Raw genomic sequence first — 14,550 nt, forward strand, 5'->3', positions numbered from 1 at the left:
CGAAGTCTCCTTTGTGGGTCCGGAAACTAATGAAATCATTTCAGTGAAAGTAAAACGCACATGATTTTCCCCACTAAAGGATAAGCGCGTGCCCTGAAGCATTTAACCCTCCCCCCATCCCTTTTTTGTGGGGCGAAGTACGCGGGGGAGACAAGCAAGGATGAGCCTGCGTCGGCACATCGGAATGAGCTGGTCAGTGCGCGTGGGCGGATTTTTCAAGACGATAGTCTTTCTTGGCGTACTTCGACGCACAAATTTTTGTCTGTCTGTTTGTACATTTGTCTCTTTTTCGCCGTAACGATGCCTCAAACGGCACCAAACTATACCCCAAACGACCAAACCAATCTGCAATAGCCACCAATAAAAGATTCAGAGTTCATACTTGTGCAATTGTCAGTTAAAGAACAATTATTGTGCATATCTAGAGCGCCATAACAACACGTCAATATTTTGTATGTATGTATTTATACTAAAAAAGGCATACATAAATATTTCCACGCACCATAGCATTTATGACGCTGCGCTGAGAATGCAGCGCAATGCTAAAAAAGGCAAGTGTATCCAACGCTTCACTAAAACGACACTGTGGTAGCAGCTGCCCATCACTTTGCGTTCTACACCTTATCGCCTCCAAGGCGGGTGCACACGCCTTCCTCCGTTTTCGAAGATAACTGACAGATAGCGCTCGTGTCTAACGTGCCTCGATGCGCTCGTACACCTTCGCTGCACGGATCCAGACTGTCTAACGCAGCGCCTCCGGAATACGATTCACTAATTTTGCCACTCAGAAGATCAAATAGACGCTTTGTTCACTCTCTGCAGACGCAAGACTATTGTCTTTCTACGATATTTGAAATGAAACATTCAGACTCGGGGCCAATTTTCTTTCTTGAATGTTCATATATATAGATACGTATACAAATACAGTGAATGACGGTGGCAACGGAAAAAAAACCAGAAGATACTGTCCTTATATTTGCTATTGCTAAAAGATGCAGACACGGAGAAAGAAAAACACAGTAACAGACCGTTTTCGTAAAAGGGCGGCCCTAGCGCCGTGGATGCTAACTAGAGTCTGTCGCCATTGTGAGGGCACCGCAGCAGACGACGTAGGTTGTGTGTTCCAGCGACGCTAATGCGCGTTTCCTGCAGCGCACATATACACCTTTTGCGTTCCTGCAGGACTCCCGACGATGAGAGTCTCTTGCAGGCCGGATCCATACATTGCCAGTCATAACAAGCCAACCTGCTCGTCCAACGCGTTGAAGGGTACAAAATATTGCTCATTGTGGAGTGGAAGCAGCTGAGAAAGCTTATGAGAGAGTACTAGGAGTTCGTTCAAGCTAGAAAGCGGTGCGATGGCAGCGGATGATACGGTGAACTAGCCGCCAACACAAACATTACAGCACTCACGCATTTGACGGCTTGCTTTCCATGCCCTCATGATGGCGCTAGCTATCCCACATTCCTTTGCGAAGCGAACTGCCAAAAAGCTCACCGTCAGGTGGCGTATTTATGAAAATGGTCTGTAACGCTGCATTTTATCCAGCGTTCTCACTATTTTCTTTTCTTTCAATGTCTGTGGGTTGTTTCACGCTTCAAAACATCCTCTTCATAAGACTTCATAGATGGACATCTCACGATAAGCGAACTTCTTTGTTTCATTGTTTATTGGGTAAATTATTTATTAGGCTCTGTTGTTTGTATTTCGTAGTTTGTCAATTCATTACTTTTTATTTATGTTTAGTGCAAAATATTTCGTCTACATAGGTTATTAACTTTGCTCATGGTGGGGCGACAGACAAAAAGCGACTGTGAAAAAGAGAAAACTATTTTAATAACGTGCTGGGGATGACATTTTATATGTAGACCACCTATTTCCGTGGTCGTAGTTGCGATTGGCAATATCTCGGTTATTTAAAATATTACACTCGTGCCATTGTGTCCGTAGCAATAAGGACTGCCGTACCGGTTGCGGTGTTTATCGAGAATCAATGTTAACTGTTATACAGGGTTATACATAATGTAGCAAACAAGACGAAAATATAGCTCATGTAGGTTTCTTGTATCAGAAGGACGTTGTCTTTTCAAGCAAGGATGGTATACGCAAAAGAAAACGAAGAGATAAAACACGAATTGTACAAGTCATCTATTGAGTTCATTGATGGCCTGTTCTTCGCTGTGTATCTTGTGTTTCAGTTTGCAATGCCGGTAGGTATGGTACAGAGGTTTACGTAGCTGCAAAACCGCCAAATGAATGAGCGATCCTTGCGGCAACCATAAAGCTCGGTTTACTAAACTTTGATGTGGTTTTATGCTCTGCGGATCCTTAGCAGAATATTTTGCTCTTTTTGTTTGAGGCACCAGATTTTTTTTGTGATAAATGAATAGTGGATCTAGAGCAAAAAGCACAAGCTGTAACTTAATTGTTTTGCGAATTCTCATGGTCTCCGCACCATTAATACAAGAGGGTGAGATTATAGGGGGTACGCCAGAACACCGCCGTGAATTTCAATCAGTAAACGCTAATCCCACCAGGTTTGCCTTTAACAACATTTTTTACTCCCACATACATGCACTAATTACGGAAAACACACTAACATACTTGCTGCAGTACATTTTCGTAATTCAATACATGAACTAAAGAATTCTCATTCAACACTTTTAAAAAGAACCTCATCATTTAATATCGCAATTATAACTAATCTGTATTTCATTACCTTAGATTTTGAGCTATTACTGCACGAGTTCTTTTTACACTTATTACTAATGTGCATTTGTGTTATCTCGTGTATCATTAGTATAATTTCTTCTTGTTCAAGATTATACTGTTATTTTTAACAGCCATGTATAAAAATGAAGGTTGTTTATTACCAATACTACTGAAATTCACATTTCATCTTGGCATTGTGTTTACTCCTAATATAATAACTTGCCGCTTTTTAGTTGCCGATTTGTTGTACTTATCAACATGTACATTTTTCCTAAGAGGTCCACTTTCAGCGTTGTGCTATAGAACCTCCTTCTACATATACTGAACCCAATGCGTTTATATACTTTGCAAGGAATACAAATTTTTGACAGATTGCTCATGAGGGACGTTGTAGTGAAAGTTTCCGGCAATTTCGGTCACGGGCTGTTGCCTAATAAACTCTGACATGGCACAGTACACGGGCCGGTGGCGTTTCGCCACTACTGAACTGCGACTACCACTGTCGTGATTCAACCCGTGGCCTTCGGCTCACAAAAGGCTTTGAAGACAGGCAGTATTCTCGGAGCGCGGGTCAATCATCTGAGATCACTTAGTGCAACCTAATGCAGCTACACACTTCGCGAAGGTAGGTCTTGCGTGCTAGCTAACTGAACCTACATCTTGAAGCCACGTAGAGTAACATGTTAGCCAGTCAGCTCACATGGCATGTAGAACGCTTCTAATTAGAACAAGAGAAACGTAGAGAAACTAACATTGAAGCACTGCGCACATGCAAAAACAGTTGTGCCGCGCCTTTCATTCAAATCCTATATGTCTGCCTAAGATCACTCTTTCAAGTGAAGAAACACCGTATAGTAAAACTGCTCGCTTGTACTATACTAGACGGTACACCTCGTCGGAGCGATTTATTATACCAAAAAAACAGAAAACTAAGTCATGGGTGCGTCTGTCGCCAATTTTATGCCGTCAGTAACACGAGGAAATGCCGTAATAATGGCAGTGACCACAATACGCATATTAACTGGTAGGGTAAATATGTTATTCCTTTACCTGCGAAGCTAGTGATATAACACGTTAAGGTTGCTGCGCTAGCTGTGGATGAGAGTGATTGGTTCGTCTAATAATCTCAGCCTAAAGATCGAAAGGATCGCCTTTTCTTCTGACGAATATTTTCTGGGCTGTCTTGATGGGCTGTGTTTTGAATTTAGAAAAAGAAAGTGGTGTCAATGGCATATTTGTAGAATTTACTCGCAATACTCTGTCGAAATTCGCTTTATTTGATGAGCCCTCTGTTTTTTCCAAATAAAAAAACTCTAAAGAATGTATGGTGAGTCCCTTTAGATAAAGACCTACAGATGCTCCCGTAGTTTTGCAAACATGTCACCAACACCATTACAGCTCACACTCAACCACCTTTTAGCAGAATCGATGTGAAATTAGTAAGTTGCCTTTGTGAACTTTATAAAAATTCAATATAAATCAAAGCGTAATTCCACATTTCGAACTGATTGAGACTATCGCAGTTGCAGGTACGCCTTTTTTATCAAGAAAATACCGTGTAGAAGTCACCATATGTCGAAATTAAAAAGTATTTGTTAGGATAGTCTCCAACCTATTCTTCATGGAGCAGACATATCACTGTAGTGCTGGTCCATGAAATGCACCTTCACTTTGCATTTACCGTGTATGATATAGATAAGTTATTTTACTTCGCAACTATTTGACAACTGCATCTTAGCTCTCATGCATGCCGCACACATTTCTCGTGTCGAGATGCATCCCAGGTGTTCCAAGCCTACCCCATCCAACAACATTGTTCAACATATAATCCCGTGTGAAGCAGTATTGCACTTGAAGTAGGTGAATCGCGTTTGCTTTTTTTTGTAACATAAAAGTTTAGGCTTGGTAAATTGGGGTATAAAGAAACAAAATAAGGGACCAAAACAGAAGGCGTAAAACAGTATTATTTTTTATTCAACCTTAGTACGTGTTAACTTTATGTTACACGCAGATACATAAGATATATACTAATGATACGAGACAGGAACTGCAGCACTGAAATTTCGTTCAAACTAAGCAAGAGAACATGTTATCAAGCGGGTGGCGAATAGTGTCACCGGCGAACTCATGACGGCACTATAGTGGCCATGACTATTCGTGGACGTATCCTTTGTTAGTCCATCGCTTCACTTCAAGGGCCGCTGGTGTAAAGGTCGTGCTGAGTTTTTCAATGGTGGAAGCCTAAGCCGGATCAGTATGATTCTCGAAGTTTCTCCATGAACTAGACGGCACCAGACAGGTCACATCGTATGTTTTTTCACGACTGTGTCCCATCGCTTGTGCTCCAGTCTAGGTTAAAGTTATGTTTAAGGTAAGTATGTTGGTTGTTGCTGTTGCAGTCAGATTCTGTAGGCTAGATATTTATGGTGATGAAGAAATGAAACAATAAATTGCTGATGAGCGGCCCTTCTGTCTTGTCCTCGTTAAGGTCGTCAGCGGCTGTACAGGTAATCGACCTTACTCTTGAGACTGTCCATCTCATCTTTGAGAAGTAGCGCCTCGGCACACTGGAAGAAGTACTCGTTCTTGAAGCAGTTGTCTCTGCGCAAAAAAAAATGAATTGGAAACTATTCATAAGAGCGAACAAATGAAGTCAACATTCCTAGCCAGATGAAACTTATGCTCTACCAGCAATAGGGATCTCCAAATTTATGTGCAATCAATTCACATGGCAATTGTTTTTCTTCGTGTCTATTTTCGCGTCAAAATCGAAGATGATGCGAAACAGTTGGCCAACTGATGTCAACTGATGCAGCCAGGTAGGAACAGCCTACGGCTGATTGTTTTGTTGCCAGCAATGACCTACACAAATCCAGGCTTGCTTTTGCAGACAGTCCACCTCAGTGCGAAAATGGCTACGATGCTCTGCTGCCGACCCGATGATCGCGGGTTCGATCCCGGCCCGGGCGGTTGCGTTTTTATCGAGGGGGAATGGTAGAGACGCAAGTAGTTTGCGATGTCAGTGAACGTTTAACAACACTAGATGGTCAAAATTTCCGGAGCCCTCCCAGACATTGTCTCTAATATTCATCTCCTGGCTTATAATAATAATAATAATAATAATAATAATAATAATAATAATAATAATAATAATAATAATAATAATAATAATAATAATAATAATAATAATAATAATAATAATAATAATAATAATAATAATGTAATACAGTAATACTACTAATATAATTATTATTACAAGCTCAAGATTTCGACAATCACTCAGGGTTACCAGGAACAAAGGCTGCACATTCTGATGAACGCGCGCACAGACTCTGAAGTTATGCCCCCTGTTTACCAAAGTAAAGCTTCTTCGGCGTAATGGTTCCAAGCCTGTTGTACATGACGAGTTGGGCTGCATTTCTTGTGTCTCTTCGGTTTTCTTTAATTGTATTGACTTCTTCTTTTCCCCTATACTAACCGTATTTATCGTTCACTTTCTATTTCCCGCTTTCTTCCTCTGGTTTTCTGTTTTTATACCTCGTATTGCCAGCGTTACGCCATAGCATGAAGACAATGGACAATAGCTCTAGCCCCCAGTATTCCCCCATACATCACAGTCCATTATTGCACAGAAATAGATAAAATATGTTTTTTTCTCGCATGTATTAGATAGATGGTTGATGAGGCGGTCAGTGCGTTCGCATAGCGTGTTCTCGTAGAACGTTCTGCATTCTGTAGTTTCATAATTTTTGTTGTTTTGGAGATTTCTTATGGCTACAGAGCGCACCAGCCGGACAGGAAAGCTTAGCTTCGTCTTACTTCGCTGTCTTCATACTATTCATTGTAATATTCTTCTTTCCTCAGAAGATATTTTAGTTCTATAAACTGTCGTTCACAATACGTCTTTCTTTCTCTCTCTGTGTCCACGCCTGCAGACGCAATCAATACCTCTTTTTGCAACCAAGTACTGCCACAATGGTACACAAGTCTCAAAGAGCAACGTACTCTTCGGTAGTGCACGAATACAGCTTGACGCACCTGGAGACATTCGCGTACGTGACTGTCAGTCACTATATTATTGTGCACAACTTCTATTTGAAAAACGCCACAGGAGACCACCACGTCATTTAGGCGGCGTCAAACGGTGACTCAAGCAGCAAAGGCTGCCAACGCTAACGCAATGATACCTTCGTGCCCTACAAGAAGACGTCGCTCACTCAACTGATTTCACCCTAGCTCTTCTTAACCAGTGGTCACTCAACGCACACGTTCATGACATCGAACATGATCCCATCCTCACGGCCACCAAGGTGATCTGCTTCACGAGGACGTGAAACGCTGGAAACATGCATATCAATCGATTAATTCCAGTGGTCTGCACCAATGAAGCGGAGCTTCCAGCAGGTGGTCTCCTTTGTAAAATAACTTTCTTGTACATATAACTCATATATATAGAGTAAACGCATCATAAAACTATCATCTGTAAAAAGAAACTAGTCCCCGAGCTCATCGAGGCTGCCCTTCTTGTACTTTGCAAAACATCTCTTGTGTATATATAATGTATTGACGATATGAGTAGTAAGAGACACAAGAACCAGCCCTCTTACTGTGGGCCGGCTGTTCCTATTCTGGCCTTCGTCGTTCCCTTCCTCTAGCTTGCCTAGCGCGCCCGTTTTCGAGAGCCACCTTTCTTATAATTTTGTTATATAGATAAGGCGGTAGGCCACCTTCAAAAGTCATTTTTTCGCAAAAATAATTTTTATTGATTTGTTTTTCTTGCACGCCTAAACATTCACATATATATTGCAACAAAAATTATCCTCCTAGCGTCATTAGTTTGCGAGTTGCAGCAAGTTTTCTATACCCTATGCTCCCATAGCAAAACCAAAACCACAATTCCAACTGTGGTTTCGGTTTCGAAAAATTGGTTTCAAAAACAAGTGTTGTTTCGTCTATATTAATGCTATTCAAAATACTATATGCATTTTATTGGAACTGTTATACAATATGATGTCTTTAAATACAACTTTGTGTTTAAAAGTCTTCGTTAATCTCGAATAACAGCCACAAAAGGGACGCACGATACTCGTCGAAATTTTTGTTGTTTGCCTTGGTCAGGCTACGTCAGGCTTCGTTCTGCATTTGTTTCACGTGTTGACGCTTAGGGCTGTATTCTTACACCACCTGGACCATATTACGACGAGCATGGGGAAGTGCAGAACACAGAAGACGAGGAACTGAAAGTGCGCTGGAAATCGCTACACGACGACGATGCTTCCTACTGACACAGACGCCGGTATTTCGGCGACCGCGAAGAAGCCTAGGGACATAAACAATGCGTACCAGGCTCCACCAGAGAATTCTGCACTCCAAGGGAACAGGATAATGGACATTCGTATTCTTTCTTAGGGTGTTTTCATCGATGGCATGTTCCGAATGCATGAACACAACACTGAAGCTCGAGGAACGCTCTCACCATGGCATATGCTCGGCTTGTGCGGTCGTGTGTACCGACTGTGCGTTCAAGCGCCCATTTTATACGTCGAGAAAGGTGGGCCGTGCCAATGAGAACACTTTACGTATGGTTTACGCGATGCGCCAGTTAGGAAAAGGGCATGCTGGTGCGTAGACTTTTTCCAAAGTGATGAACATGCCTGCTCCTCCACGTCACTCCACCTACGACAAATTTTCATCTCGGCTTTCTGCAGCGGCGGGAGAAGTGGCGTCGAAGTCGATGACTGATGCTGCTGTAGAAGTTCGCCGTGTTATGGGGAGTGCCGAGTGTGGTGTTTCATGTGATGGCACGTGGCGGAAGCGTGACCATTCATCTTTGAACGGTTGTGTGTCTGTGATTTCTGTTGACACGGGAAAGGTTATTGATGTTGAGGCCCTTTCTAGTTCGTGTAAGTCTTTTAAAACCAAAAGCAATTTGAGGCAAGATAGTGCTTCGTAACAGGAATGAAAGGCAAACCACACTTCCTGTCAAGCAAACCATGAAGGAAATGCTGGCAGTATGGAGACGGTGGGTCTATACCGAATATTTGAAAGGTCGAAAGGCAAAAGAGATTTGAAGTGCCTGCAGTACTACGGAGATGGTGATTCCAAGAGCTATGCCGCTGTCAAAGACATGTATGGAAAGGACAGTGTGCAGAAACTGGAATGTATATGGCATGTCCATAAGCGTGTTGGCTGCCGCCTCAGAAAACTGAAGAAGACAGTGCGTGGACTCGGTGGTAAGGGAAAGCTCAATGATACCATCATTGACCGTTTGCACAAAACTACTATCGCATTGCCATAAGGGCTGATTTGGGGAACCTTTCTGCAATGAAAAAGGCTACCCTTGCCAGTATTTTTCGTTGCAGCTCTACCGACAAGCAGCCGAGACATGGCCTGTGTCCACTTGAACCAAAAAGCTGGTGCGGATACCCAAGGGTAGAAGCACTCGGCCAAGGGAAATATGTACACAAATGACGACTTCCAAATGATGTGCTCAACAAATTTAAAACTGTCTACAGTGATCTGTGCTCTGATGACCTTCTTATGAAGTGCCATTCATAACAAGACTCAATATGTTAATGAGTGTTTCAATGGTCTAACATGGCAGCGGGCACCCAAAGAGCTTGCCCAAATGTAAGCTTGCCTACAGTAATGTTTGCTGTGGCACACTTTATTAATGGCAGTGTAAGCACCCTAGATATCCTGAGGCAAGCTGGCATAGAACCAGGGTACCACACGACGAAAGCTTGCATCGCCAGGGATCACATGCACATGCAGAATGCTAAACGCAAGTCAGCGGATGGGGCAAAACAGGCCAGGAAGAAAAGACGAGCAGCCACCCGAACAAAAGGAGACAATAATGCTTCCGCAGAAGAGCCCAGCTATGAATCTGGTGCATTTTAGGCCTGCATGCGAAGATTGTGACCCTTTTTACAAGCTCGGAAATCTTTGTTTACGTTTTTCTGAATATAACTTATTGCTCCAAATGTTTCGACGCGAATTTTTATAACGTATTTCTCAGCGTATACTTAGAACAGAAATTTGCACAATGATTTACAACATTATATATATATATATATATATATATATATATATATATATATGTATATATATTTGCAGTGACCTAGAATAAAAGAAATCCATGGAATATTTTTCATTCAGTCTAAATTGGCTCTTTTCCCCCGTTTTTTGTGTTTTTAGCATTACTTCTTTGATATTCACTGCATAATATTTATTCTAGTTCACTGCATAGCTCCAGCCATTAGTTACACAAATGTCAAAGTTTGACTGAGTAAAGCCTCCCATTAGTCACTTATGACAGCTGGCATGGCTGGCACTTTTAATGCAATTTTTGACAAAGATTACTTCCCAATAACTAAATATTCAATATTTTGAAGTGTAAATAGCTGTATAAATTAAATAATACATGCTGGTTTTGAGAAAAAGTTATCTCAACGCTGCCTGTCCTTAAAAAAATTTTTTTTTGAGTGGCGTACCACCTTAATGAATGTGTATTTATTGGAACCGAATGTTAATTATTAAACATTGTGTGTGAAATTCGTTTATATCAACATTGCCACGCCTATATATTATGGCAAGAAATGTGCACGGAGAATTGACGGGTTAACCTCAAATCTCCGAGCAAACTCTTCTAACATTAATGACTGTGCGGATATGATGGTAATTTTTCCCTCACATATAGCCGTAGAGCATGTTGGTTCATTAAGCAATCAAGAAATAAAATGAGTTTAAGGAGTCGTTAAGTTAACGATGCCCATTATGATATCTTGAGAGAAGAAGACGGAGAGGGAAATAGGGGAAGCCAGGAGGCAATGGCATAAGTGAAATGTTTTTGTTGCTAAACAAACTTGGATCGCCTGAGCATACAGAGCGTTTTTCAATCATAAAATGCTTTTAGTTCAGTGGTGTTGTCCTCTCAGTGATGTAATTAAGACGTTGCGCTGGCTTTTTGAAATATATCTTCACTGCAAACAAGTGGTAAAGATAACAATAAGCCCTCGAAGTAGCTGTTCACGTAGGGGGGCGGGCTGCTATGCTCGATGATACGGGTTTGATTTCAGATCATTTTAAATTCAGAGTGGGTGAAATGCAAGGAAACCAAGTGTACTCAGATTTTAGTTTCACGATATAAACCATGATGGATTGAAAATTCTCCATGCCCCCCCCCCTCCCTACGGCGTCTCTCATATTCATACCGTGGCTTTAGGACTTAAAACTCGAATTACGTCATCGTTAAAAGGGAGTTGCAGCAATAAGGCAAATGGAAGATGCATTATTATCACTTAGGTTTAATATAATGATTTATTTCAGACAAGCTGCTCGACTTGAAGATTCTGAAAGCATGAATTCAGATGAACTTGGTTTTGGTGATTGTTCACTTTCTCTGAATATTTGTTAAGCACACGCTAGGCTGCCATTAAGCCAGCCCAGGGAACATACCAGCTTACCTGCACATGTTGTAAGCCTTCGGTTCTTGGTACAGCTGGTAGCACTCTTCACAGACGCGCTCAAGTCTGGCCAGGTATGACTGTTCAAAGTTTCCGCGGCAGCCCAGCTCCAGAAAAGAACGCTTGTGCTGGATGCTTGCAGTGCCCACCGGGGGCTGCGCCAGCAGGAGCAACGAGCACATGACCATTGTGGCCGCCAGCCAACGAACGGACGCCATCATGAAACTAGCAGTCATCCGCGAATGCAACAGAGATATTGAGCACGATTATGCGCCATAAGAGGATTATGTACTAGCACACCGGCTGCGCAAAGGGTTATCAATCATAATGACTAACAGGGAGTTACTTCCATAACAACGTCACTTGCAGTTAAGCGTGACAAACGGGGCGTGGAGGAGAAGCGTTAGGCATATGTAACTACATTGTAACCAACATAACCACTGGTCTTTAGAGCTTAACCCCAAGAATATTCTGTATTCCAAATGATGAACTTTGAGAAAAGCTATGTAAACAAGAGGAAGGGTGGTAGAAAGTTGGGCGGGCAAACAACATCAAGATTGTGCGGATAACTGGGGCATGATAAATACTGGATAAATACAAGACACGAAAGAGAGAATATTGCCCTGAATTTCGCGTGGCCATACTGGTGGTGATAACCTCAGCGATAGTGATGTGGTGTGGCGTGTGCATATAGCGCGTGAGTGCGACTGTCATTTTTTCAATGGAGTAAGATGTTCATCAGTGGGGTAGTTTACCTGTAATCCCGCTTTCCCTTGCTCTTCTTCGAATGTAAATTAAACTGTGATGCCGTCATGGTGTCTGTTGTAGAGATGTAGGAGAACTTGCGTGGTCCCGAAGAGCTCGCACGCGTATTTGAACGGAGTGATGACGTAGCAAGCATGAAGGGAGTCGAGATGTTTAAGTGCTGAGCGAGTAAGGTTACAGGGTCATGACCAGTACCGAAGAGGACGTCACGTACTCATGCAAACAGATATACAAGTGATATATGTAATGTCTAAAGGCCTTTCTCTTGCGTGTTTTCCTTTTTCCGTTAAAACTGCAGGGGTGAATATTCGCTGCGATACCCAGTGGTTATTCTTCAACAAAAAGCCCTCCAAGAGGTTCGAGAGGGTATAAGTGTTTGGACCTCGTGTCCATTAGGGTGCGTCATCCCCTTGTGATTAACCTCTACTAGCTCCGTTGAAATGTAAGCACCCGTATTTGGATAGATGGATGGGTGGATGGATGGATGGATGGATGGATGGATATGGCTGTACCCTTTAGATCGGGCGGTGGCTAGCGTCACCAAGCCGTAATACTTAATGAACCCAAAACTATATTTAATTTTTTCCTTAAAAAGTGAGCTTGAGAATTCGTACTTTGCAGTGAAGAGTTTAATTTTCACTCGTGCCTTGACTTTAGCCACCAATCAGATAACCTCCTTCTGGTTAAGTCTACTTGCTTAAAGTCTATTTTGCCATCCCCGTCCCTAAACCCCAGTGCTTTGAAAAACTCTGCGCCATCATCCTGAACTATAGGGTGAAACCCTTTACAGAACATTATCAAGTGTTCGGCAGTTTCTTCTTCCTCTCCACACGCACTGCATACTGTGTCTACCCCTTCGTATTTGGCCCGATATGTCTTGGTTCGCAGTACTCCCGTCCTTGCCTCAAACAGTAGAGAACTACCCCGAGTATTATCACGGATCCTTTCCTTGGCAATTTCCTGCTTAAAAGTTCGATAGATCTCTAGTGCGGACTTCTTAATCATGTCCATTTTTCACATGTCAGTCTCCGTTTCCTTCACTTTCTTTTTAACCGATAGTTCTTTTTGGTTTGGCCACCTGCTGTTTTCTAAGTATTTACCAGTCAACTTCCTGGTTCGCTTCCTCCATTTTGTATCGACATTATTCATGTACAAGTAGCTGAAAACCTTCCTAGCCCAACGCTCCTCCTTCATTTCTCTCAATCGCTTCTCAAATTTTATCTTGCTGCTAGCTTCCTTGCCCTAAATGATGTCCATCCCATATCACCTTGTACTCCCTGATTTGGTATATTCCCGTGAGCTCCTGAAGCAAACCTACCTATTCCACGTTGCTTAATTTCTAATCTTGCTTGAACTTCTGATCTCATGCACAATACCGCGTTGCCGAACGTCAGCCAAGGAACCATGACCCCTTTCCATATTCCTCTCACAACATCATACCTATTGTAATTCCACAGTGCCCTATTTTTCACCACCGCTGCATTCCTGTTACCTTTAGTCGTCATGTATATTTCGTGTTCCCTCAGGTACTCGGTCCCATTGGTTATCCATACGCCCAGATATTTATTCCCGTGAGCTCCTAAAGCAAGCCTACCTATTCCACGTTGCTTAATTTCTAATCTTGCTTGAACTTCTGATCTCATGCACAATACTGCGTTGCCGAACGTCAGCCAAGGAACCATGACCCCTTTCCATATTCCTCTCACAACATCATACCTATTGTAATTCCACAGTGCCCTATTTTTCATCACCGCTGCATTCCTGTTACCTTTAGTCGTCATGTATATTTCGTGTTCCCTCAGGTACTCGGTCCCATTGCTTATCCATACGCCCAGATATTTGTATTTATCTGTTATCTCTAGCGTGACCTCCTGTATCCTAAGCTCACTACCTTTGTTGTCATTGAAAATCATGACTGCTGGTTTTTTCTTACTGAATCTAAAATCTAACCTATCTCCCTCATTACCGCAGATGCCCATCAATCTCTGCAAATCTTCCTTGTTGTTGGCCACTAGCACTATATGTATGTATACTTATGTCTACTAGCGCCCTCTATCTGTATGTTGCTGTATCATTTGCGACTGACCCAAATCCTCTGTTGACACTTCCTACTTATACGAACTTCACTGAGGTGTATGTTAATGGTGTTTCTTTCGCGAACTTAGTCGATACCAGAGCCAAAGTGTACATAAGGTGTGCTCATTTGTGTCACCTACTCAAGAAAGCCTTCACGCCTGCTGCGACCAAACCCCTTCGTGTCACTGATGGTGTCACTGTGGTCGTCACCGGAATGTGTACCACTTGTGTTAGTATTGCCGGTTGCCACGTTCCCATTTCATTGCCCTCATGAGCTAATCTCCAGTATGAACTTCCTATATAGGCGCATTCTGCCCTGATCGACTGCGCCACCGGTACTGTCTGCCTAGAACTTCCCCTTTTTCCGAACTCTCGCCCCGATTTCTTGAACATAATGTGTACCTACGACTACTTCCGGATACCGCCTAAAGCTCTTATATTAATTGAATTGGCAACAGCCTCTTCCATGCTTGATGGTTACTATATCGTGACGCTCAATCCGGATGTTTTCTTGGCGCGTGACATCACTGC

The 14,550-nt window shown here is 42.4% G+C and overlaps 1 protein-coding gene across 1 annotated transcript; it reads right to left on the reverse strand.

The window, feature by feature from the left end:
* Positions 1-4,807: 4,807 nt before the first annotated feature.
* On the reverse strand, positions 4,808-11,414 carry LOC142774834 (crustacean hyperglycemic hormone-like). The gene is made up of 2 exons (XM_075875969.1): positions 11,179-11,414; positions 4,808-5,314 (listed from the first exon to the last, which is right to left on the reverse strand). The coding sequence occupies exons 1-2, from the start codon at positions 11,412-11,414 to the stop codon at positions 5,206-5,208; spliced, it is 345 nt and encodes a 114-aa protein (XP_075732084.1). The 3' UTR covers positions 4,808-5,205.
* Between the last annotated feature and the right edge of the window lie 3,136 nt (positions 11,415-14,550).

Source organism: Rhipicephalus microplus, chromosome 10 (genome assembly GCF_043290135.1).
Source record: "Rhipicephalus microplus isolate Deutch F79 chromosome 10, USDA_Rmic, whole genome shotgun sequence".
Classification (NCBI taxonomy): Eukaryota; Metazoa; Arthropoda; class Arachnida; order Ixodida; family Ixodidae; genus Rhipicephalus; species Rhipicephalus microplus.

Excerpts from the sequence above, each read along its gene's own strand:
- LOC142774834 (XM_075875969.1), bottom strand. The coding sequence starts at position 11,414 with ATGACTGCTAGTTTCATGATGGCGTCCGTTCGTTGGCTGGCGGCCACA. Across the intron at positions 5,315-11,178 it reads AAGGCTTACAACATGTGCAG|AGACAACTGCTTCAAGAACG; the intron begins GTAAGCTGGTAT and ends TTTTTTGCGCAG.